This window comes from Rattus norvegicus, chromosome 2 (genome assembly GCF_036323735.1).
Source record: "Rattus norvegicus strain BN/NHsdMcwi chromosome 2, GRCr8, whole genome shotgun sequence".
In the NCBI taxonomy this organism is placed as follows: Eukaryota; Metazoa; Chordata; class Mammalia; order Rodentia; family Muridae; genus Rattus; species Rattus norvegicus.
The window spans coordinates 207,249,501-207,275,871 of record NC_086020.1 but is presented as its reverse complement, the minus strand read 5'-3'; the positions used below and the strand labels follow the sequence as shown (position 1 = coordinate 207,275,871).

The following is a 26,371-nucleotide window of genomic DNA, read 5'->3' as shown; positions in this document are numbered from 1 at the left end:
AGTCTGTGCTCTGTCTGTATGCTTTTGCCGTCGGTAGACGTTTCATACAAATTTCATAGTGTAGGTCAGTCATTTTATGCCTAGTATCCTTCGGCTTAGTGAACTCTTGAGATTTACCCGATCCATCGGAGTTGTTTTGTGGTGTTTCTGTGTTTGGGACGAACTACATTTTGTTAATTCAGAGGTGAATTGGGTTAAAAGAGACTGCTTTTTAATATTTGAATTGTGAGAGACACAGAGCCCTCAAATGAGCAGCAGTTTGTGGGATTTTTTGTTTTTTTTTTTCATTTTATTTTTATATCTATGAGTTTTTTGCCTGTAAAGATCAGAAGGGGTGATGATCTGACTTTGATTCCTGGCTTTCACATAGTAAAATATAGAGAACCAACTATGGCAAGTTGTCCTCTGACTTCTGTGTGTATACATATAGCGTAAGCACACATACATACATACATACATACATACATACATACATACATACATACATGAGTGAATGTAAAAAACCTGCATTCATTTTAATCATTATTCAAAAAGTTGCAATTAAACAGTTTTATGTTGATTAACTACATTCAAAAGTCAAAATGGCATAGAAAAAGTAAAGTTTCCACTTTTATTTCTTCTGTCTTTCTCCTCTGAATACTGGAGTGAACATGTGGCCTCACATAAGGTAGGCAGTTACCAGTTTGACTCTAATTTCTAGTTCTTCTGAAGACCATGGTTTTGACTAGGCCTTATCTGCTTTCACATCTGCTGATTTGCAGTTCATCAGTGTGGAAAGCCAGCTTTGTCTGGGGTTACTGGGTTCTCCCTAATTTTTCTCTCTGCTAGGCTTGTCCGCACCTCTTCAGAGGTCGAGAGAAGGTCCCAGTGACATATTTTTGCTCTCTCTAATCCTGCTGTTAAAAGCCTCTACATTTGATTTTAGCCAGCCCTAAATATGTATCATAATGAACATTTAATTATTTCATGTTGATGAGAAAAATCACAATGAAGTTGACTCCTTTTATAGCAGTGAATGATTTTAGACTGTTTATAGAAAGTGCAAAAGATTGATACTGTACTGAGGACGGATTGATACTGTACTGAGGACGGATTGATACTGTACTGAGCACTAGCATAGGACAGGAAGGGTGCGTTCATGTGTTCTGGGCTCCTCGCTTCCTTAACCAAATCACCTTTTAGTTCCTTGTTGGCTTGCAGGTCTGTTTTCCTATGAGTTGATCTGTAGAATATATTTACACCCCAAACTCCAAAGTTTAAGAGAAAGTTTGAGAGGCTGGACCATCTTCTTAAGCAAGAATCTGATCTGCTGACCTTCCTGCAAGAGAGCACAAGAAAAGTGCAGTTGCAGCTGGCTTGCTTGCAGGGTGGGTGCTGACGGGGGCGTCCCAGATAACCCCTCTCTGTTCCTGATTGCAGGTTTCCGCTACATTCGCTGCCAGCTTAGTTACCAGCCCTGCAATTGGAGCCTACCTTGGACGAGTGTATGGAGACAGCTTAGTGGTGGTCCTTGCTACAGCAATAGCCCTGCTAGACATCTGTTTTATCCTTGTTGCTGTGCCAGAGTCATTGCCTGAGAAGATGAGGCCAGCATCGTGGGGCGCTCCCATTTCCTGGGAACAGGCTGACCCCTTTGCAGTAAGTTTTAACTTGACAAGAGAGAATACCTGCTTCAGTGGAACACAAATACATCTCTCTGGATGTTTGGGGAGTAGGGAGACATCAAAGTTTATTTCTATATTTATTATAATCAGGGTCTCACTATGCAGCCCAAGGTAGTACTGTAGATCATCCTGCAACAGCTACCTGAGTTCTGCAAATTCAAGCAAACACCACCGAAAGGGCTTTTTAAAAACTCTTTTTTTAACAGTTGGAAATATTTTTCAGACTAGTTTGAATAGGGTGAAACAAAGAGAAAACTAGTTGTAAGTGCGAGGTTTTGATGTACGCTTGTGTTGATGTTTCTCTTATTCTAGTCTTTAAAAAAAGTGGGCCAAGATTCCATAGTGCTGCTGATCTGTATCACGGTGTTTCTCTCCTACCTACCCGAAGCAGGCCAGTACTCCAGCTTCTTCTTATACCTCAGACAGGTAAGATCATCTTACCAAAGCAAACATGTCATGTTTAGCACTGTAAGAACAGTGTTTCATCTTCAGGGAGCTGTATTCATCTTTGAAAATGAATACTTGTCCCAGTTTGCTTTCTGTTGCTGTAATAAAACACTCACCAAAAGCAGCTCAGGAAAGAAAGGACTGTCTGGCTTCTGTTTCCCTGCACAGTCCACCTTTGAAGGAGATGAGGGCAGAGCCTGGAAGCAGGACCGGAAGCAAAGACTATGGAGGAACGCTGCTTCCTGGCTGCCCTCTGGTCCTCCACCAGTCATGAATCAGAGAAGTGTCCCCACAGACTTGCCTGGAGGTCAATCTGATAAGAACATTTTCTCAGTTAAGGTTTTCTCTTCCCGGGTGACTCTAGTTTGTGTCCCATTGACAAGAGGACTACATTACAATACTATTTTATAAACAGTGGCCGACAAAAACTTAACCTCCTGGTAGAGGACCTATTTCTGCTCCCCCTCCTTCGTACTGGAGATGAAACCTAGGACCTCATATTGTAGTTATTTTTAAAATGAGTACGGTATTTTTTAATATGATAAACCATTTTGTTCTCAAGAAAAATGTGTATAAGTAAGTTAGAATTAGAATGAAAAGTCGTCAGTAAGCATTTTTCTAGCCATTTGATGTTAATATACATGTAGTTACACTAGTGTTTATTTACTATGCTTCTTTTTTCATTAATTTCACTTGTTTTGGAAACCTTCTAGATAATGAAATTTTCCCCAGAAAGTGTGGCAGCTTTTATAGCGGTCCTTGGCATTCTGTCCATTATTGCACAGGTGAGTTCCCGCCTCAGGTAACTGATGTCAGAGGAGCCTCATACAGTGAAGGCCTTGCATTGCCTTGAATTATGCTTGGCACTATTGGGAGGTGTGGCCTTGGTGACGGAAATGTGTCCTTGTGGGTGGGCTTTAAGACCCTTCTAGACAGTTTTCTAGAGGCCTTCAGATGAAGATGTAGAGCTCTCAGCTCCTCCAGCACCACACCTGCCTGCATGCTCTATGTTCCCTCTTTGATAACAGATTGAACCTCTGAACCTGTAAGCCTGCCCCAATTAAATGTTGTCCTAATAAGGGTTGCCTTGGTCATGGTGTCTGTTCACAGCAGAAAACCCTAACTATGTAGTCCTGACTCTTTAAATAACAAGTCACTATGTAAACCAGGCTGGCCTCAAAGTCACAGAGATCCTCTTGTCTCCTAAGTGCTGGGACTAAAGAAGACCTGTGCCACCATGCCTGGCTAGAAGCAGGTCTGGTCTATAGGGTCAAAAACTTGTTAGCATTAGCAAAGCTAGTAATTGATCAAACTGTTTGAATTGATACATAGTAGTCAATATGTGATGTATAACATGACAGTTTATTGATTTGTATCAGGACTCCTTGTTCTGAATTCACTCTTCAAGTAGTCACTGAATATCTACAGTACTGAACAGACCCTGGTTGAGCAGTGGTATTGATTCCTGCTATCTAGACTTTATGTTCTAGGGAATGAGACAAGATGTATAGGAAACAAGTAATGTTTCCAACATAACTTTAAAGAACAGGAGAAATGGTGGAGAAACTTGGGGAAAGGTTTTTATGGTAAGGGTGATTTGAGAAGTACTCAGTATACAGGGTGGCATTTGGCTATGGAGATGGAGATAGAACCGGAGGAGGAGAACTTTGAGTTGTTGACCAAAGAGGATAATGCCCCGAGGTTGCGAGTGCTCCTGGTGCATGAGTAAGAAAGCAGAGAGGCCGACTTGGCACTGCTGGGGTGGGGAAGGGGACAGGGCTCGGCAGTAAATTCCCAGGGGTCTTGGAAGCCCAGCAGGTAACAGTGATCAAAGTGGCTCTTTTAGTCTTTGGGTGGGAGAGATTCTTACCCTGAGTCTGACTTAGTGATTACACACAGGATGTGGCCCCGGGCAGGGAAGAGAACAGTATTTCTGGATTCTGTTTTTGGCTTGAATGACTTCTAGTGGCCTTAAGAAAATACATTTACCTTTACTCCCACTTGCAAGGTAAACAGGCTAGCAATATAGCAGGTATGGCCGTGTTTCCAGGGTCACCCTTATTGAACTCTTTCTTGAGTTTAAATGAAAGATCATACATTCTGTAAAGTAACAGTATTTGCAGTTGTATTGAGTGATGGGCTGTAAGGTGCTGATTTTTCAGCAGGTTTTGGGGGTAGTCATGATCTCCTTTGGGAAGTGTCAGCTTCTTTAGCCTCACATTCCTGATGAGCGCATGCCTGTGCCCATAGCTCACCCTTCAGCTGGGTGCCTACCTCAGGCTGTGGGGATTCATTTCCTTAAGGTGACTGTCTTTTATTTTAGCAGAGCTTATCACTCTGGGGTGCACCAATGTTGAGGGCCTATTTTCTGCCCTGTGAGCTGCTAGAGCAGAGGTTCTCAATTTGTGGGTCATGACCCCACAGGGGTCACAGGTCATCTATTTACATTACAATTATAATAACAACAGCAAAATTACATTTAGGAAGTAGCAACAAAAATAGATGTATGGTTGGGAGTCACCACAATTTGAGGAACTGTACTAAAGGGTAGCAGCATTACGGAGGTTGTAAATCACTGCTCCAGAGCCTTAAGAGGAAGCAGGATTTTTGAGGGGTAAGTGCTGTGTTTGGGGGTAGTCTTGAGTACATTTTCCCAGAAAGCAAGAGGGGGAAGTGAAGAAACTACAAAATGACAGTTTCACTGGAGAAAGTCTTTATTGCAGATTAGAGAATGTCAAAGGCATCTGGAAGAGTCCAGCAGCAAGAGAGGGAAACAGATGGCACACAAAGTGGGACTAACAAGAGAGCGACTAGAAACAGTGCTGTGAGGAGGAGAGAATGCGGTGGGGGCAGGAAGGATACTTGTGAACAGGGACTGAGGAGCCTGGAGGCCAGCATGAGCTTTGATGTGCACCCAGGTCCATGGTGAGCCTTATGTCCCTTTTGCCAGAGGCAAGGGAAGTGACTCCTTTTGACAGGCGAGTTCACAAGTTCCTGAGGGAATGCTTGATTTATAGATCTAAGACCTCCTAATATGTAAGTTGTCATCTGTAATATTGTCTGCCCACAAGCACTAAGGAAGTAACATACACAAAATGTTATTAGATGAAATAAAAGTTGAAATCTTCACACACATGTGAAATACTACCATTATCCAATCATTGTTCCGTGAGTTGATTTCTCCTGGCAAGCCGCTGGGTAGGGCATTTTGTGGAGTGGTTACCGAGAATCTAATCCCACAGGGTAGGCAGTCCTGGGGACTCAGTCCTGTGTGCTCTGCACTTTTACCAAAGTCTTGGAGAAGAAATCTGAGTCTTCCGATGTTTCTAGGGGCCTGGTTCAGTGGTCATGGGTTCTCACTCAAAAATCCTTCTAAGAATCCTTTGGGACAAGGACTCATTTTAACTGATGCTGGCCAAGAACTCAGCTGTAGTCTAGGCTGGCCTCAAACATAGGTCAGTTCTCATTAGCCTCAGGGTAGAGACCTTAGTCATCACACACCTATACTAAAAACAGCTTTATTTGCTTTTAATTAGCATATTTGTGACCAAACCTCATAAAATGTTAAATGATTAAATTTCAACTTACACTCTAATCATCTGATATCTCAAGAAGTAATGAGAGTGATTTGGGTGACTTATTAGCCATTTTGTGTGGTGAGTTCTGCATTAGTTAGAATAGCAAAGTTAGGGCTCAGCGGTTAAGAGCACTGTCTGCTCTTCTGGAGGTCCTGAGTTCAATTCCCAGCAACCACATGGTAGCTCACAACCATCTGTAATGGGATCTGATGCCCTCTTCTGATGTGCATGAAGACAGCTACAGTGTACCTATATATATAAAATAAATGAATACATTAAAAAAATAGCAAAATTAGTTTTGATTCCCTATCCATGCTGATTTCATTTACATTAGAAATATAGGAATGTCCATATACTCATAAAGCCATTTATTAAATGTTCCTATATGCCAGGCACAGCTCTAAGCACTCATGTAAACGATCATTTCATCCAGTATTGAATCCTGAAATTGCTGCTCTTATTCCACTTGGTAAGAAAAAACCTGAAGTAGACTCACCCAGGATCTCAAGGGTTATGGTCCATCATGTGTTTTCAAAGTCTGTGCTCTTAAATATAATTTTCCTGAATCATACGTCATAGTTCATAGAGTCCTCATGATTTCAACAACAGCCTTAGATGAAGTTGTAGGTGGCCATAGGATAGCATTGAGGTATATCTTAGTTACCTTTGTATTTCCGTGATAAGACACTATGACCATGCCAATTTGTAGAGAGTTTGATCTGGGGTTCACAGTTGTGGAGGCTGAGTTAATGACTGTTATGGTGGGGAACATAGCAGCTGGTAAGCAGGCATGGTGCTGAAGCAGTACCTGAGAGCTTTGTCTGTCCACACAGGAGACAGTGTTGAGAATGGTGGTGGCACTTGGGACGTCCCAGAGCCCACATCCAATGGGATCCCTCCTCCAACAAGGCCATACCTAATATTTTTCTAAGAGTTCCACCAATATTGGGACCAAGTTTTGAAAACAGGTGACTGAATGGGGGCCATTCTCATTCAGGTCACCACTAGGGCTCACTTGGCTTGAAGTTTCCTTCAGGCTGTTACATGATGGCCATCTCCATCAGGAGTTCTTGTCAGTGTTCCTGTCCTCCTTATTTATAGTAAGGAGATAGAAAGTGTGACTGGAGCTTTCTAGCTCTGAGTCTGCACGGGTCAGCCAAAACAACACTGTGTTAAGAGGTATTCATTGGAGGGAAGACACTTTTGGGTTTTTGGGGTTTTTTTTTTTTTGTTTGTTGTTTTTTTTTTTTTTGAAACTTTGTGGTAGGAGCCAGCAAGATGGCTCTGTGGGTAAAGGAACTTGCCATCATGGAGAAAACTAATTCCTGGAAATAGTGCAAATTAAAAAAAAGAATAAAACCTGTGTGATAATTGTGTTTGTCTTTCAGACCATAGTCTTGAGTTTACTCATGAGGTCAATTGGAAATAAGAATACCATCTTACTCGGTCTGGGATTTCAAATATTGCAGCTGGCATGGTACGGCTTTGGTTCAGAACCTTGGTAGGTATAAATATTGTGATGTTTTCTTAGTTTTTTTTATATTCTTTGAAAGTTTTATTTGTGTGATGTAGTTTGATTAAATCAGTCCACTACTGTCTGCCTCCTCATACTCTTCCAACTCTCCTACTCATCTCTCTCCCAATGTCATAGACTTACGGTCTGTGTGAACTTAACCCAGAGTCTAAAATAGTGCTATCCAGTTGTGTCTTGCCTGGAAGTGGGACCATCTAGGAGCACGGACAGCCTGCCCACAGCCACATCCCTACCAAAAGGTGTTTTGGTGCTTTTGCTCTTTTGGTCTTTGAGACACGCTCCCTCTTTAGCTAAGGCTGCCTCTGCCTCAGTGATTCCTACAGGTGTGCACGACCACGCCCAGTCCTGCCCCTTGGTTTCTTCTCAGCCAAGCTACTGACTCGAACCTATTTCTTGCTGTACTTTAGGCATGCACAGTACAGTTTCCACATATATTTATAGATTCTAGAGTGCTTAAGGCTGCATACTGGCTTTTTCTCCCTGTGAGATTAAGCTATTGAATCTCTGAGGAGCATTTAATCTAATCAGTTTGTTACTAGGAGACAGCACAGGAGTCTGTGGCAACAAAGCCCTAACAGCCTTATTACATATTTTGTTTTCCTTGTTAAAAAAGACAAAACAAAAGCTAGTGTTCTTCACCGACAGCCCACTTCCTTCCTGGCCCCGGAACCGGCTCATTCTCTTATGGTTGTGTCCTGTGGGATGGTTGCTGTTGGGTTGCCCAGCTCCTCTTTGGATTTGGGTATTAGTAAACAGCAACAATGTCTTTCAGTGGGTAATGTTTCCCAGTCCAACCTTTGCAGGGGTGCCCACAAATGTGACGCATTGGTTTCAAACAAGCCAGGAGCATCCAGCTTACTCACCCTCTATTCCCCACCTTACAGTCATTCAATGACCTTTAAGATGAATCGCAAATCCATGGGAACTTTGGAAGACTGCTGCTTCGGTGTTTAAATACACTTGATCTTTCTTTTATTGATTTTATGTATAATCCTCAACGTAACTTCTCAACTCCCAACACAAAGATTATTCCACATACCGTTTGAAACATTTTACAAAAAAGTACCACACCTTTTTTGTGAACTGGTAGTTGCTACTTCCAGAGTACCTGAGCCCTGAGCTACACCTTTAAGTGAGAGCCCGGAGCCGCTTAGAGGAAGAGAGAAACACACTTCTCTCTCCACACAGCCATTGCACAGTCAGGATGACTTGGTTTCATTTGACAGGAAAAATGGAGACACAATAGTAAAGTGTGTTTCACTGCTTTGATTACAGGATGATGTGGGCTGCTGGGGCAGTGGCAGCCATGTCTAGCATCACCTTTCCAGCTGTTAGTGCCCTGGTTTCACGGACTGCTGATGCCGATCAACAGGGTGAGTGGGTCAGAGTCCTGTTAGTGCATAAGTACTAAGTCCAAGTGTATCTTTAGAGTGTCCCAGGCTTGCTGCCTGTGGTGGAGCAGGTTCTGAAATACTAATTCCAGTGACCATCAGTCACTTATCCTCTTTTAAATATTGAATGTTTGGCTGTTTGTGGCTTTTTCATCACTGTGACAAAATATCCAACAGAAACATCTTAAAGAATTTATCTGAGCCACTGGGTTGGTGACTTGGTCTCATTGTTGGTCCAGAGAGAGGATGGCAGCAGGGGCATGTGGAAGAAGTTACTCATCATAATGGTCGATGGAGCTAGGGATAAGATATTCCTCCAAGGCTCACCAGAACCTTTAATAAAATCCTTTTAAAGTGACCTGGTTTTAAGAGAAAGAGGCAGTCATTCAGTAAAATGAGGAAGGAAAGGCCTGTGGTAAAAAGAAGTTGCAATTTCATTTGGAAAGATGACCCTGGAGAAATTGAGAATCACTCCATAGTAGCAAACTTCTTGACAGTTTTAATGTGTTGGACAGTGGGTTCCTGACTGATTTACTGCCAAGAGCCAAATGCTTTTGCTGCCCGGAGTTCGTCCTGTGTGCTATGCTGGGCTGCATTTGCAAAGGGCGGTGACCACTGGTCTCTCCACAGCACCGAGTACCCTGGAGTAAGCCGCTGGAGCATCACACACCCCCAGTCAGATTCACTTCACACTTGCAGTTTTTTAAAGAGTAGGAAAAGGATAATGTGCTAAATGATTTTTCACACATGTAGGTGTTGTTCAGGGAATGATAACAGGAATCCGAGGACTGTGCAATGGTCTGGGACCAGCCCTTTATGGCTTCATTTTCTACATATTCCATGTGGAACTTAAAGAACTGCCAATCACAGGGCCAGACCTGGGGACAAACACAAGCCCTCAGCACCACTTTGAACAGGTAAGCCTTCATTCACACATCAAACGTTCTCTTTATTTGGCTGGATTAAAGGATATTTTTTGAAAACAACAGCTTTTGTATAAAACTGCTTCTGATATTAAATCTGGTTAGTGTTTGTCTAGCATGAATAAGCCTTAAGTAATCTTAAAAGTTAAAGCCTAAGAGACTATTCTTCTGAGTAGCACCTTGCAAAATTAGAATGAAAAACCATTTGAAACCCTATTTTTGTCAATTTGTACCTAATGGCATGGCCGCCACTTGTCCATTCCATACTGCTTTCTTCTGACAGTGGAGTGCACTGCTGTCATTTGCTCTGGATGGAATGTCGGTTATCTATGTTAGACATTTGTCGACTTGCTTGATTTCCCAACTGTAATTACCAACACCAAACCACATGGACCATTGAGCCAATAGTAACAGCTCTTCAGTTTCCTTGATTAAGAAAGAGTTCCCCCAGGCAAGCCTGTTTAATGTTGTGGGCCATATACAGCAGAAACAGTTGGAGGGTTTTGCCCAGAATGAATGTGATTTGGGCTAAAATTAAAATGATTTCTTTTTATGGTTAGCGATACTGTATTTTTGAGTAACCGACTCTGCAGGTGTGTTGTTAGCATGTGTGGTGTGACTCCAAGGCCGCTCCTGCTCGGGGAATAGTAACTGAGTGCAGACGCACAGAAGGCCTGTTGTCAGGCTGTGCTAGAAGCCACCCACAGTTGTCCAAGTTACTTTGCCAATTTTTGTGGGCAGGATTTTACAATAAGAGTAAAAATACTGTTTCGCCTGAAAAGTGAAAGTTATTTATAGCTCATTGCTTTAATGAAGTCATTGACTTAAAAACCTGAGCAAGCCGTCACTGAGCTGAGTTATTGGAAGCTGGGGGGAGGGGTGGTTTTTTATGCAAAAATTTTAACTATTGTTTCTTCCTCAGAATTCCATCATCCCTGGTCCCCCCTTCCTCTTTGGAGCCTGCTCAGTACTGCTGGCTCTGCTCGTTGCCTTGTTTATTCCGGAGCATACTAATTTAAGTTTAAGGTCCAGCAGTTGGAGGAAGCATTGTGGTGGTCACAGCCATCCTCACAGTACACAAGCGCCAGGAGAGGCCAAAGAACCTTTACTCCAGGACACGAATGTGTGACTGAAATCAGGAAGACTTCTCTCAGCTCACCCAGGTCTTAGTTTTCACCTGTAGTTCTGGACGTACATTCCATTCCCATCTCCAATGTACTTTAAGATTGTCTTAAGAAATACCTGCATGAACTCCGTGGGAACTAAAGAAAGAACCGGACAGTTTTCCAAAGATGTTACAATTTCTTTCGAAAAGAAACCTTTTGTTTATATTAGCACCACTCTCTTGCCACTAAACTGTTTTATTACACATCTTTAATTAAAGCTATATATGTAACTCCGCTGTCAGCACGTCTCTGCCATTTCCTTAGGTGTTCAGCCTTTACCTGCTCATGCTGACTCAGTGACACAGTAGGCGGGATGGTTATGGACCTGTTTGCTTTAACATTGTAAAACCTGAGTCATTGTAAAATCTTGGGTCAATAATTCAAAGCCTTAATGCAGATGCACTAGAATAAAGAAATGGTAAAGAATTGTTTGCATTTAAAAGAACTTGTGAAAATTGTAGAAAATCAGAATCATGTTTCAAGCCTGTTTGCCATAATTTTATTTAAAACCTTTACACTGCTGTCTGAAGTATGAATATATCAGCCACTGAGGATCTAAGTTGGGGCAGCCAGAGCCTGTGCATCCGTGTTCTGGCCCAATTCGTGTAAATTTGCTCTGCTTCTTATTCCACTATTCCTTTGATGTTTGCATAATCATAAGGACCTCAACACTTGAATACATAATCTAAAAATTCTATAGTAAAGCTGGTAGCCTTGAAAATGTCAATGTGATATCTATATGTAGATAAATATATATAGTGGCCTTTCAGGACTGTCACGGTAACACTTTATTTACAGAGCTAATGTTTGTCCTAAATTTTCAGGACCCTAGAAGAGAGCTTTATACAATTACTGATGTGAATTTCTCTAAAGTGTATATTTTTGTGTCCAGTTATATTATTTAAAAAAGTGTTACTTTGTAAAAATGTACATAAAGTATTGTATAGTTTACACTGTTTTCATCTTGTGTGTGGTTACTGCCTAATGCTTTTTAAACTTGGAGCATTCACTATGATTAAATAAGGTCTCAAATGTAAATATTCTGTTAATAAAATTAAATATTTTAATGATTTTTTTCTTTTTAAAAAGGTCTTGATCTGTGAGTCCCTCCCTGTAAGGCTGGCTTAGGCTTTGTTACTATAAGCTTTTTACAGTAGCAAGTCTTACCTTACCTTCTCTGCAATCCACTTGTTGCCCTCACCTCACCAAAACCAAAAACCCTGAAGATAAAAATACAAAGTTTGCAGGTCACCTGGAAACACTTCATTTCCTAGGCAGACACTGCAAGTCAGTCATTTATTTTCTAAACATGCTTCTGATATATAAAATTCTGAGGTTTCAGTGCTTTATTAACAAAGGTCACAGTTTTCAGAAATAGCAAAGAACAACATTTTGATTATTAACACATGTACAGTTATACAAAACAATTTCAAACAAAAGCTGAGAGGTAGAGCAGAGAGTTAGCACTATCCGTGTGGTGGACACTTAGCACAGACAGCTCACCAACAGCCTATCTTGGAAATGTTTATAAATAGTAAGGGGAGGGTATCTCTTCACAAAGCTAATAGATACGTCTTAATCCCTTCCCAAAGCCGGCCGCAAGCACTGACGCTTACTTTACAGTATTTACAACAGTCCTGTGCTGGCAAGAGGCTTCTTTCCAGAATAAGTGCTCTCAAGTAGTTGTACCAATAGCCTTACATCACTGAACTTCTACTTCAGCCCTTCCTTGTTGAAGATAGATGGCAGATGCTATCATCCTGAAAGTGAGACTAAAGATCCCTGTTCTCCTGTAGCCCTCATAGTTAATATGTCTCAGTCTCAAAATGTCTTCAACAGTGTATATTTAGAAACCACATGCCTGATGCACTGTGGGTGACATACAATCATGAGCTGCCATGTGGGTTCTGGGACTAGAACCCCCATGTCCTCTGAAAGATATTTAGTGCTAATCAACAACCGAGCCATCTCGCCAGCCTCTTGAAACTTTGAAAATATCACATGATTGTTACATTTTACAGATAAGATTTGGGGTGTTATCAACAAGAAAACAAAACTAGACCTCTAAGATTACTGAGTGTTAGTTTTGGTTTTGTTTTGTTTTTTGAAACTACTTAATTTCCAAGGAATAATTCTTGGAAGTTTTTAATAATGAGAAAGTTGTAACTTCCAATAGTTAACTTGCCTGCTTTATTAACACTGAGCACAAATATTGTAAAAGTATATTATAAAAACTTTTATGGTGCTATTCCACTGATGATCTTGTATGGAAGTGTCAAAATCAACTATGCTCAGCCCAGACGACTAAAGCATTTCAGTCATGTAAATATACTGCCCAATTTTTATATAAAATCATTTCATAGATCAAACATGTCAGAGAAAATAATCCGCTCACTACGAATACTTAACTTTCACTCAAAGTGCTTAAGACTATCGAGTATATCAGCCAAATTCCAAACACCCACACCCAGGAGTTGTTGACTAACACAAGGTCAAATCCATTGGTTTTGGTTTGATATTTTTATCTTACTGGTTGGTTATTTTAATTTTCTTTTTAAGGGAGAAAATATGGAATTGGGTGGGTAGGAAATTGGAGAGCACCTGAGAGGAGAAAGAATAAACCAAAATACATTGTGTAAATCAGGCTCAGTAGTACATACCAGGTGTTGGGAGACAGAGGCAGGCGGATCTGGATTTCAGACCAGCCTAGTCTACATACATGGCATGTTCTGCAGCCTGAACTACATAATAGACCCTATCTCAAAGAAAAACAAACAAAAAAACCCTTTGAAAGTAGTATACTAACTCAGTGTAAAGACCAATGATCACAGGTGGAAGCCCTCCCAACTCTCAGGTGGCAAATTAATAATTTTTTAATAACAGAAATGATAGTATGAATCACAAGTCTTCTTCAGCTTGTTACTACTATTCTCTGCAGGCTTATCTTTGATTTAGTGTCCCTATTCAGACCAACTGGTAAAAATCCGATACAATTCAGTGACTTTTTTTTTTTTTAAATATTCTGTTGTGCTCACAGAAAAAAATACCATTTACTCAGAGTCCTTATCAATGTCCTAAGTTTGTCAATGGCAGCACTATTATAAAGGATACAAATGACCTAACAGGAACAAGAAAAGACTGGTGTTATTAATGGTCTGTTAAGTCACTTGAGTTTCTAAACTGTCAGTAAGCAGTGAAAGGTGTCGGATTAACTACTTGGTAATGGCCCAGGAAAATACGATGAAGATGGGGGCAGGACTGTGGGTTTGGAAGATGTCTGCAGCGCTCCCAGCATGCCATCTTTCTGATGGTCTGCAAGAGACAAAACACATAACCTGTTACTACTTTAGTCTTAGGCACATTTAATGAAGCAACATCATACATGTGCAGTACCCAGGTCTCCTCACCTGAATTACTAAACAGATTCTGGCTGAGTCCACGTAAAGGAATGCTATCTTCTCTTTTCTTCAAGTATTTGGATTCCAATCCTAAATTTTCACCACTTTAAAAAAAATTTGTTTTAATTTTCACTTTATTGTTCACTTTATCTGTTGAATGTTCCTAGTTAACAAAATCAAAATGCTCTAAAATATCTTAATACAAAACTTTTTGATCACCTAAGTGATCACATGATGCCCCCAACTTGACAACTCCACATGTGTTGCCCTCCCTTTATGGAAGGCTTAGGTGAGACAGATGTACAAAAACAACAAAACAAAAAAACCTACATACCATACCTGCAGGCTGTGAGAAGGAAAAATATCAATCTATTGGGCTTGGATCCCATTCTAAGATAATTGCCTCTGTGTGTGTGTGTGTGTGTGTGTGTGTGTGTGTGTGTGTTCAAATATCTCAAAATTCTGAAGCTTCAGAAATCTCAAGTGCTGGTCTCAAATGTTTCAATTAAAGGAGACTTAAACTGTGTCTTAAGCAAATAAAACACTTATTTATATATAATATCTTCTAGAAAAGGTCGAACTTTATAGTAAAAACTGGGATAAAGACTATAGGAGAAATAAATTCTATGAGTACTGTAAGATTTTATATATATATACAACATATAAATTTCATGGCAAACATGGGATGAGAAAATGCAGAAGAAACCAAGTTCTATGCTGAGAATATTACCTTGAGTTTATTGGAGTCCATACAATATACCATTAGAACAGAAAAAGGCACGTGTGACACATGACAGGGAAAACACATAACTGATTTGAGAGTATCATTAAATTTGGTGCATGTATATTTGTTAATTTATTGTATGTGAATGTCTGGGTGTCTTGCCTGCATACATGTCTGTGCACGTATGTAGTGCCCTTGGAGGCCAGAAGGTGAGGTACAAAGCGTGGGAGTAGCCACATGGGTGTGGGATCAAAGCCAGGCCCTCTGAGGAGCCCACTGACTGCAGCCTCTTCCTGAGACTTGAGTGGTGAAAGGAAAGGTGGGTGCGCCACCACACCTAGCTTTAAAAGCCATTTCTATGAACAGATCCAAATATTTGTAAAAGCAGTCTTACAAGAAAATCTTGTATATATTATCTATGGGGGACTCCAATAATTTAAAACCACATATAAGAGAAATCACTTGTTCATAGTTAAAAATAATTCTAAATTTTTAGCTTAAAATATTCTAGGATAGGCGAGGCTTGGTGGTGCACACTTTAACCCCAGCACTTGAGGCAGAGGCAAGCAATTTCTCTTGAGTTTGAGGCCATCCTGGTCTACACTTACAAGATAGCAAGAGCTACAGTTAGACCCCCGTCTCAACAAAAGAAGTCACAGATAAATGGGGCCTCCTGACACTGCCGACATTTTAATGTGCCTCTTCAAGTGCTAGAAAAGAGCTGTAATATTAACACTCGCTGTCCTTGAAAAGCCTGCCTGGGCGGGGTTCCTAGCACTCACACAACACCTTACAATCCTCTGTAACCCCAGTTCTAGAGATCCAGCTAACCTCTTCTGACCTCTGAGGGAACCAGACAAATGTGTTGTGTACAAGTATACACACAGGCAAAACTTAAGACTTAAATCTTTCTAAAAACTGACTTTTAGAGAGGAGAACAATAAACCGTATACATGTCTGTTGCGTACTTACTTCTCCTTGTCAGCTGAAGCAGACCTGTTAACAGCCGCTCCCGGCTGCCCATCTCCCGACGACGTGCTTTGCTTTGTCAGCTGCAAGCTGAACTGCACCTGAGGAGAAGCACAGCTCATGAGCTCAGCGCTGAGGCCGTTCATGCTCAACTGAGTGCTTAGGTTTTGCTTCTGGATAAATATTTTAATAAAGATCTTGCCTATATTTTACAGCACAAGCACATCCTTTTGAGGCTTAAGAACCTGACTTTTCCTCACCAAAACAGCTCCCATGATAAAGGGCCAAGGTGAAGAATATACGCGATTCTCCCCACAGTTACCGTGACGTGAACACTAATGCGTTTAGGTCAATTACAGGACTGAAACTGCCCAAGGCTTAGTTGCCTGGTAGCACATGCCCACGTCCCATGTGCTGGAAGGACCAGGAAATGGAAGCTAAAGTTACAATGGAGTAACTTTTTGCTCCAGGTAGAATGGCAATTATGAAAATAAAAAATTAACAAATGCTGGTGAGGATTTTATAAGTAAGGAATTCATAGCCTGTTGGTGAGGATGTAAGTTATCACAGTTGCTGTTAAGACCAATACAGACACTTTTCAAAACGGTCCATGTGAAATTACTATGAATCTATTTCCTTCTTGAGTGTAGACCAAACTGAATCAAAGCCAGAGTACAGAAGAGAAAACACACCCATGTTCACTGCACCACAGTTCATCCCAGTCAAGACAGGATCAGTTTACGTGCCCGCTAACATATAAGAAGAAAATACGGTGTATGTGAGAAGACATAGACACACACACACACACACACACACACACACACACACACACAGGAGGGAGGGAGGGAAGGAAGAGAGAGAAAGACTGATTTTTTTTACAGCAAAATTGACAGAAATTGAAGACACTACCTTAAGCAAAATAAGATAAACACAAGTATCTCTTATTTTCTCTCATTTTTGAAAGTAACACTTCCCCCAAACCAAGAAGATCAAGGAAAAGATATAAAGTACTAGGGGCAAACAGGACCAGGACAAACCCACAGATCACATACAATGAAATCACAGTGGTGGCCCTTGGGCCCAGCACACTTAAAAAACAAACTGATTCTCAGGGCCAAATACACAAAACAATCTTCTAAACCACACATGTGTGCCCCATCTGACTCCAACAGTAGGTCACAGATTTTGGAAACTAACTGTAGGGGTTCTGCTCACAGGTCAAGATGTTGCACATTTGGGATGATAAAAGGAGCACAGCAAATCCCACTGGAAACAGCTAAAGACAGACAGAGTAGCCGGCTGACACTGGGAACAGTCTATGGAGACAGATAAAGTAGCGGGCTGACACTGCAAACAGCTAAAGACAGACAGATAGAGTAGCCGGCTGACACTGCAAACAGTCTATGGAGACAGATAAAGTAGCCTGCTGACACTGCAAACAGTCTATGGAGACAAGAAAGACCTTGAAACTGCAACTGAGTAGCTTTTTAAAAAGTATCTTCTTTATAACTGGAACAGACTCTAGAGTCTCACAAAAAACTATCCAGAATATAATCCAATATAATCCAAGACTACTTAACAAAGAACCAGGAAAATCTAAGCAAATTTACAAAACACAAAAGATACCACCATAGAATAACAAACATCAGAGTGCAAGAAAATGCTTTAAAGCAGCTATTATAACTGTGCTTTAAGCAGAACAAACACTCATAAGACAAATGTAAAAAAAAAAAAAAACCCAAAAACCCAAACCCCACAGGGCTTAAGGACATACAAACTTGGTGGACCTCCAGGCATATACAGGGCTCCAGGTTCAGCACCAAGGGAAGGGGACAAAAGAAGGAAAGGAAACAGAATTTTCAAACTGAAAAGAGAAAATACTCAATGGCTACTAGTTTCGACAGCAGAATGGAGCCAACAGGGAAATCATAATCTCAGCTGGGCACAGCGGTGTGGGAAGAGTTGACCGTTTTTGAGAGGCTGAGGAATGGGAAGCTGGAGCTAAGAGGATGGATGGATTTAAACAGAACGAGACCCTATCTAAAAACATCAAGGATGTAACTTAGTAGCTGAAGTGCTGAGCAGGGAAAACATCTAAACACTTGAAGTAAATAAATCAAAAGAATGATGAAAGTTCCATGATCCAAAAGTCCATCTACAATATAAAAAGGAGCCAATGGGCAAGGTGGCTCCCACGTGCAATCCCAGCACTCAGGCAGACTGAGGCGTGAGAAACATGAATTCAAGGATAGCCTGGGCTGCATGGTAAGACTCTGTCCTAAAATAAAACACAAATGAGGGGAAATAGATGAGAAAAAGAGACACAAAGCAACAGAAACATGTCCAATCACTCCTCTGGTGGGGACATATACGGAGAGACCTGTCAGTAAACTGCTGTGTGTGGAAACAGAGCGGATAAGGCGGCTCGGCAGGTTGGGGTGCTTGCCCCTCAGCCTGATAACCTGAGTCCACCCAGAATGACACAGTGGAGACAGGCAGCTCCCACCAGGTTGTTTTTTGTTGGTTGGTTGGTTTGTTTGTTTAATTGAAAAAAAGCACTTCACAAAACAGATATTCTGAGGGCAATAGGGAACATGAAAACCCAGCCACTTTTATTTTAGGGGACATGTTCTCCATGTAACCCTAGGTGTGCTGGAACTTACTATGTAGACCAGGCCTGCCTCTAACATCAATCAGACTACTTTTGCCTCCCAAGTGCTGGGATTAAAGGTGTGCAGCACCACACCTAGCTCTCTGTAACTTGTAGGAAAATGAAAGTTAAAACCACGATGAGACACTTCCATTCATCAACTACAATGGTTACAATTAGGTTGACGATTCAGTCTTGGAAGGATGCAGGAGACCTGAAGTATCAAACTCCTGGTAGTATACAGTAAGCAGTCTCTTCTTCTTCTTCCTCTTCTTCTTCCTCTTCCTCTTCCTCTTCCTCCTCCTTCCTCCTTCCTTTTTCCTACCACTCTTCTCTTGTCCCTCCCCTCGCCCTCCCCCTTCTTTTTAAATATAAAAGCACTTATGCAGCCCAGCTGTCTGGAACTTGATATACAGAACAGGTTGGCTTCAAATTCACAGGATCTGCCTGCCTCTGCTTCCTGAGTGCAGAGACGAAAGATGTGGAGCACAATGCCCAGCCCAAGCTGGCTTTGAGCCTTCTGCTTCAACCTCTGGTTACCGCTGTTATCTCAAGCAATAAAGTATACTATAAATGATAGAGTTGTATAGGATAGGATAAGGATATAATTCACAAACAGAGATACCCTTAGTAAAATATTCAACTTATATGCTTTTTTCACTGTCTTTACTCTTGAGGGTTCATGGTTTGAAAAGTATGCAGGGGCTGGAGAAAATGGCACAGCGGTAAGAGTCCTTGAGTTGCTGCAAAGGTCCAGAATGTGTTTCTCAGCACCCATGTTAGTTACAGCCACCTGTAACTCCAGCTTTAGGGATGGACACCCTCTTTTGGCCTCCACAGACACTGGCACACATGAAGAAAGACAAATCTTTACAAACAGAAAATACAGCGATCATAAAACAAAAGGTTCTGAGAAGAGCGCAGACATGGGGTGGGGAGGCAGTGAGGTAGCTCACTGGACAAAGCGCCTGCCACCAAGCCTGAGGGTCTTCAACCACTGCAACCTAACAGGGGTGAAGAGAACTGATTTCCACAAATTGTCTTCTGAATGCCCCACTGTCACACACACACTTGCACGCACACACGCATGCACTTATGAGCATGTCCTTCTAATTCTAGCCACTTGGGAACTGAGGCAGGAAGATGGCACCCAGGACAATACAGCAAGACCCATGTCCAAACAACAAAACAAACAACAGAGACTGCCCATTTTGCCCATATAAGAGCATGGAACTAGGCACGAAAATATTAGTTGTAATAGTGATGATCAACACTTAAACTGAATACAAAAAACACTTGCTAGAAAATCAAGGGTGGGAGGATGGCTTCTCATGTACCACTTGAGAAGCATGGCCAAAACTCTTCTTTAGAATTCGCTGGCTATTAGCCTGCCTTACAAACATATAAATTCTGACAACAGAATGAGAAATGACTCTGGTAGTATGATGGTTGCAATCTCTTCAGCTTGTGGACTTAGTAACCAATGAGGAAGAATGGCGAGGTGCGTGGGACTAAGCCAAGATGCTGCAGACTGCTGGCCAGGCTTTATAAGCTGCAGCGATGTTGCAGGCATCCTGTGCATGCATTTCCTTTAAGCACATACTGGAGAGTCAGTATTCATCTAACACATTATACTTGTCTACCTTTGGTCCAGAGACTGGATGGCTGGTGTTTTTGGCAACTACTGCATGAGGAAAAGCATTCTGGAATGTGAACGCAGACGAGACAGGATAGCCAATTCCACAGCTTGGGTAATTTAGTCTACTATCAACCTAAAAAGCAAAATATAAAAATGACTGAAGATGAGAAAATATATATATTTCTAAAATATAATTGGCAGTATTTGCTGAACTAGTAGTAGTAGTGTTTGCTAGCAATAATTACTAATTAAGAGTAATATCTCGGAGGCCAATTTTCTCTAGCAAGACAGCATAAAATTCTGCTTTTTAATAACCAAAGTGTGGGATCTCTAGAGGGCCTTCCAGACTAGCTTTGCAAGTATAGGTCAAAGAAGCCACTGGGCTTGCTTGCCAATAAATGGTGGTGAAACAAAGACTACCAAGCCTCTTGGTTTATCCAGCCTTACTGACGGAGAAGGTATGAGGAAGAATGACAGAAGAGTCATCTACAGTCCATTCAGAGAGAAAATAATTTTATCAAATTGGGTAAAAACAGGGCTAGTGTCTACAAACAGACAAGTTGAAAAAGTGCTTCCATAGAGAAACTACAGCTGCAGGACAGGAAGGGCTGCCTCTTTCTGTAGCCTAGCAAACTTCTGTGCTCAGCGATGACTGGAGTGTTCTTGCATTTCTGCTGACTCAGCTGATGATGATCCTGTGTAACTGCTGTGTCAGGAGGAACGTCTAGGTCTTCAGCTGTAATGAGCAGGTGCATGCATAGCCCTCTCAGACCTGCCATCCTGCAATGCCAGGCCACCGCCTGGATCCAAAGAGCTGCTTTTCATCTCCCCGTACTGGGGAGAAGGGCAGCTGGCTACAAATGTCTATCTCAGGATGCTCACTCTGACTCCAGAACCAACAAACCCATGTTAATAAAGCTACCCAACCCTTTAGTTTGCTACCAAATCAGTGTAGGCTTTTCTTTATAGTAGTTCCAAACTTAAAGAGTCTAAATCTTGAATTTTCTCTGCTTGAAGTTTTCAAAACAATCCTTTCTCTGTGTGTGTTCATGTGTATTTTATGTTTCAGTAATGATTTCTAAAGAAAATCTTATAAAGTATGCCCTTTACACGTTGTAAGTGTACACATATGAGAATATTCATACATTCACACTCTCGCAATCACGTAAAGGCATGAAGAGTGCTCTTGAAATGCAGCCTCCTCGTTAAGAACATGCATGTCGGGCTGGAGGGATGGCTCAGCGGTTAAGAGCACTGACTGTTCTTCCAGAGGTCCTGAGTTCAATTCCCAGCAACCACATGGTGGCTCACAACCATCTGTAATGGGATCTGATGCCCTCTTCTGGTGTGTCTGACAACCACAGTCTACTCATATAAATAAAATAAATTTAAAAAAAATAAAAAAAAAAAAAAGAACATGCATGTCTAAGCTGCAATACATGCCACCGCCTCCTGGGTAACTGTCGGTCTTGGGAAGCATCGCTCCCGCCACAGGCTTACCACATTCAGGCTGGGAGAAAGCCCACTTCTGACGGTGTTGCTAGCAGAATGTGTGGGTGGGGTGGCAGAGGCCCCCAGTGTGTCTTGCTTTCTTCCCAGCTGGTTTTCATTTAGTTCTTTGTTTAGCCATGTGATTACTTAAATAGGAAAATAAAAAGCAAAAGAATTTCATTTTAGCTTTTATTTCTTTAAATAAGTTACTGTAAGTACTTTTCTCCCTTTGTTTTGTTTCAGACAGGTCTCAGCGTAGCCCAGGCAGGTCCACAATTAATGGTCTTTCTGCCTTAGTTGCTCAAAGGCTCAGCTCACTAGGGTGCAGGATGATATCAGCTCTAAGTAGTTTTCTGTAGTATTCAGTCTCCACAGCTGCTTTATACCATGGTCATCCAATGTAAGCTTGAATACATGTTTCTAGTTAAAGATGCTAATTTTATCAAGAGCCACATGGGACTTCTTATTCTATGGCTCTCCCAAGACTTACTTCTGCAACCCAAAATCTCTGACAGTTTTTTGCTTCTTTAATAGTATCTTTCAGGCATGTAAAGTTCCCAATTAGGAGTCTTAGAACTGAGGAAACGTTCCATTAACATTTCGTCTTGCCAGGCACGGTGTTACAGGCCTTTAGTCCCAGTACTCAGGAGGCAAGAAGCAGGCAAAAAGCTATACATGGAGTCCCTGACTCAACAACAAACAAAAGAACAACAAAATAAGCAATGAAAACAGAAATTATTTATATAACAATATTTTCATTTACCTGCATTTTTACTAATTCAAATAAAAATTTCAAGTTAACAAAACTATAAGCTTTCTTTACAGAAGAATATAACATTACTTACATTTTTCATTATTTTTCAAAAGTTGTTTACTTTCTTCAAGTTTCTGAACTGTAGTTTCTAATTGTTCTTGTAATCTGCATACCTGCAATTCAACATCAGAATGAGTCAAAGTGAGGGGAGACTAATGCAATGTGTGCTATTAAGTCAACGACTGATTATTACCACAGCTAAGTGAGAATGAAGACGTCAATTCAACTATGTAGGGAAACAGTTAATTACAGGCGTCCACACCTACCCACTCTGCACATCTAAAATGGGGTATTAACATCTACCTCACCTAGTGGGGTTTGGTTTAAGGGGAAAAAAGGACAAAACAATTGTCTTCATACAACTGAGCTTCAGTCTACATGGGGAAGCTCACTAAGTGTATACAAAGCAGTCCTAGCAGAGAAGCAGGGGCAATGACCACCTCTTGCTCTTTGGCCCGAAGAGACTGCCCAGCATCCTGTGATTCCTTTCGCTCCTTTTGTAGCATTTCTTCTTTCTCAGCCAATAGCTTTTCTTGCTGAATAGTAACTGTATTCTTCAGTTTCAATTTACCCATCAGAGTTTTAAGATCTCCTTGTAACTTCTTGATAATCTCATTCGCCTATGAGAAAGCCTCATATAAGTACTTACGTAACAAAATGAAATATTAATATTTGGCTAAACATTTCAAAGCAAACCTTTAGAAGTTCTGCTGATAATGATTTTATTGTAGCTTCAAGTTTTCCCAATTGTATCTGATTTTTCTCACCATTTTCTTCTAAAGCCACCTGCTAGGAAAAACAGAACACAAGTAAGACACTTTGTTCATGGGAAGCATCACCAGGACACGTAGGAAATGTGATCTATTTATTTTTAAACTTTTACAAAAGACCTTTTGCTCTTGGATTGTATCGAATGCTTCTTTTGTTCTCAGAACAAGCTGGTCTTTATCCTTGATCTCCTGTTCTAAAACGGCCACTTTTGTTTGTAGCTGGTTAATATGCTTTTCTTTCTCGTGGCATTCAGTATCCAGAGTACAATTCTCTCTTCTCAGAGAAAGGACCTCTTGCTTGGTCCGCTGCAGCTCCTGGAGGTTGGTTGGGGGAAGGAATTATTATGCATCATGTAAAAGGAAATGAGCCAGTTGAGTTATTTAAAACTAAGGTGTCTTGGGGCCAGAGAGATGGTTCATCAGATAAAAGCACCAAACCCCCCACCCCAGAGGACGCAGTTCAATTCGCAGCACCCACATGACAGCTCACACCAGTCTGTAACTGAGTCCCAGGAAAGCTAATGTCTTCTGGCTTCCACGGTTATAAGGTACACACATTGTGTAAAGAAATACACATAGGCAAAACATCCATACACATAAGAGATGGAGAGATGGCTCAGCGGTTAAGAGCACTGACTGCTCTTCCAGAGGTCCTGAGTTCAATTCCCAGCAACCACATGGTGGCTCACAACCATCTGTAATGGGATCTGATGCCCCCTTCTGGTGTGTCTGAAGTTAGCTATAGTGCACTCATATAAGTAAAAATAAATAAATAATATTTAAAAAACAATAACAAAACCCCCTCTCATTACCTTAAAAAGAACTTTCTAAAAAAACTAAGACGTCTTAAAAGCCAAAAGGCTTCAAGGATAGGCCAGTGGCGTCTCTCTCCACAGTGAACTACATAAATCTTTTATCTCAATCCAAAAAAAAAAAAACAGTTTTTATTAATCTTGAACTTCAAGTATGTTTTATAAAAGCCATGGAAACCTCTCCAGTGATGTGTGTGAGTTATGGATCTGGACACAACTGTAAAACATACTATTAATTCAAATATGCCAAGAAGACAAAACAATTCTGATTCATGAAAAACATATTGTAACTTCTTAAAGTGTATAACAAGAATTTTATAACTTACTGATTGAATCTAAGAGTAGCCAGGGGTGGGAGTTACAGTTGTAGAATTAGTATTTCTGGTTGACTATAGGTATGGTCTTTTAGAATGGGAGCTGATACTGTGTAATTTCTCTGTAAGATTTATTTTTGTTATGTGTATAAGTGAGTGTCTTTCCTGCATGTGTGTATGTACAACACATACATGCCTGGTGCTTAGAAGGTCAGAGAGGGCGCTAAATTGGAACTTAGTTAGGGTTGAGTATGGGCCACCATTTGCGCAGTGGGAATAGAACCTGGGTCCTCTGCAAGAGCAACGAGTGCTCTCAACCGCAGCCCCATACTGTGTAATTTTATTATCTACTTCTTATATTAAACTTACTTTCTATGTCAATAAATATGTTAACATTTCTGAATTTTTCTTTGGTTTATATTTAAAGCAAGGAATAAAGCAAATAACTGTTAACTAAAAATAGATTTCAAAATCTAGAATAAATCACTTCTCAATAAACTAACAGCAACCCAACTGTTACACCCTTAATCCCATCGCTCAGGAGTTAGAAGCAAGCAGGTCTCTGAGTTCAAAGCTAGCCTGGTCTACAGAGTTCTAAGACTTCCAGGATACACAGAAACTCTACCTCAAAAAACAAAGGAAGCAAACAAAAATCAGAAATAAAGGTACATACTGCTAGTCCAGACACTAAGTAAGCTAAACTGAGATCAGAGGTCTAAAGCCAATGTCAGGACACAGAAAACCCTGTTTCAAAACACATAAAAATAAATCTTAAAATGACTTCTACCAATAGAGACTATCGTTAGTGCCAAGGCAGCCACAAATGTGCTGTGGCAAACGCCAACACTGTTTACATTTCTCTGATGTGCTGCAAGGTCTGAAGCTCACTGACGAGCACTTGCCAAGCACGCAGAAGGCCCTGGGTTAAATCCCACAGTGCAAACAAACACTTCTGTGTGCGCTAAAGAAAGACAGGCAAACAACAGATGGGCTCCAACCCTCTTCCCCTGACTGGCGGGGGCAAGCAAATAGCAGAACCCTGTGTTGCGGCCTCATTCTGTGGACAATGAGGTTAAGAGGGGCACCTAAATGCCGGGTTAATGTCTGAAGTCACTCCAGACACTCCATTACCTAGCGCATGCTCAGTAAGCAACAGCTATTGTCTAGCAGTAGAATTCTCACTGGTCATTCTCCTTCACAGAGCTGCTAGACTAAACTGGTCAACACAAAGTTCTGTGAGACACGGACACTGAGGTAATATTAAAAGGAACTGAAAGAATCTGAGGGCTGCTCTTCTGAATACTCCAACCCCAAGCTAAACGCCCAGTCGGTCTCTGTTCTGTCCTGGATCCGAGCTGTCACCACGTTGCTAATCCCTGTATTCTTTGCAGTGAGAGAGATGATCACTGCAGTGTCAAAAGCTCTGTGCAGAGCACCTCAGGGAATAGCACCCATCCAGCAGCACAGTAACCAATGGAAAGCCAAGCGACCCAGCAACAGCAGCCAGCACCTAATACCTCTTCCACACCAGCAAGCTTCGCTTTTAGTTCTCTGACAGTGGAGTCTCCTTTATACTTCCTCTCGGTGAGCTCTTTATTAGCTGCCTCTAACTCAGACAATCTGTTTTGTAGCTGGTGGATATTTCGTTGATGGAGGGCTTCCAGATCCTTTTTCTGTTGTTCATGCTGCTGTTGGTACTGAACTTGTGTCTATGATAGACCAGTATGTCAAAGAAGAAAGAACAGAAATATAAAGATCAAAAAAATTTCTTTACCATAATTCCTTCACCATTTTCAGATTTCCCTGCTTACAAAAAGTCTGTATCAATTACAGATTTCATGAAAGAGCAAGTAAGGTAATTTTCAACACTGAGAATGTATAAATCCAAGGATCAGAATTTCAAAGTCATTTCTCTGCTATACAGCAAGATTGAGGCCAGACTGGGCTACACAAGACTCTGTCTTAAAACAGCATAACCAGAATGATGGAGACAGAGAAGTAAATAGTCATACTTGTAAGGAATAAAAATATATAAAAATTCCCAGTCACAAATATTGTTTAATAAAAATGTAGATTAAAAAAAAAAA

At 41.1% G+C, this 26,371-nt stretch overlaps 2 protein-coding genes across 11 annotated transcripts in view; one reads left to right on the top strand and one right to left on the bottom strand.

The window, feature by feature from the left end:
- The window catches only part of Mfsd14a (major facilitator superfamily domain containing 14A), a 41,800-nt gene extending 30,009 nt beyond the window's left edge, over nt 1-11,791 (top strand). For 2 of the 4 annotated variants that reach the window (XM_063281103.1, XM_006233223.5), the window contains 7 exons: nt 1,420-1,638; nt 1,977-2,090; nt 2,825-2,896; nt 7,078-7,190; nt 8,499-8,596; nt 9,368-9,531; nt 10,460-11,791. In XM_063281103.1, the coding sequence (XP_063137173.1) occupies nt 1,420-1,638; nt 1,977-2,090; nt 2,825-2,896; nt 7,078-7,190; nt 8,499-8,596; nt 9,368-9,531; nt 10,460-10,666 (987 nt within the window). In that variant the 3' untranslated portion in view covers nt 10,667-11,791. The remainder of the gene's footprint in view (nt 1-1,419; nt 1,639-1,976; nt 2,091-2,824; nt 2,897-7,077; nt 7,191-8,498; nt 8,597-9,367; nt 9,532-10,459) is intronic. The other 2 variants (NM_001329200.1, XM_063281104.1) reach the window with 2 other exon arrangements.
- A 240-nt stretch (nt 11,792-12,031) lies between these two features.
- Sass6 (SAS-6 centriolar assembly protein) overlaps nt 12,032-26,371 on the bottom strand; it is a 31,945-nt gene continuing 17,605 nt past the window's right edge. For 2 of the 7 annotated variants that reach the window (XM_063281937.1, XM_063281940.1), the window contains 10 exons: nt 25,802-25,993; nt 23,279-23,473; nt 23,085-23,177; nt 22,829-23,008; nt 22,420-22,501; nt 21,584-21,720; nt 20,088-20,216; nt 15,798-15,895; nt 14,111-14,205; nt 12,032-14,015 (listed from right to left, as the gene is read on the bottom strand). In XM_063281937.1, the coding sequence (XP_063138007.1) occupies nt 13,912-14,015; nt 14,111-14,205; nt 15,798-15,895; nt 20,088-20,216; nt 21,584-21,720; nt 22,420-22,501; nt 22,829-23,008; nt 23,085-23,177; nt 23,279-23,473; nt 25,802-25,993 (1,305 nt within the window). In that variant the 3' untranslated portion in view covers nt 12,032-13,911. Of the gene's footprint in view, nt 14,016-14,110; nt 14,206-15,797; nt 15,896-20,087; nt 20,217-20,277; nt 20,820-21,583; nt 21,721-22,419; nt 22,502-22,828; nt 23,009-23,084; nt 23,178-23,278; nt 23,474-25,801; nt 25,994-26,371 lie in introns of those variants that run through there. The other 5 variants (NM_001415058.1, XM_063281938.1, XM_006233228.4 and 2 more) reach the window with 5 other exon arrangements.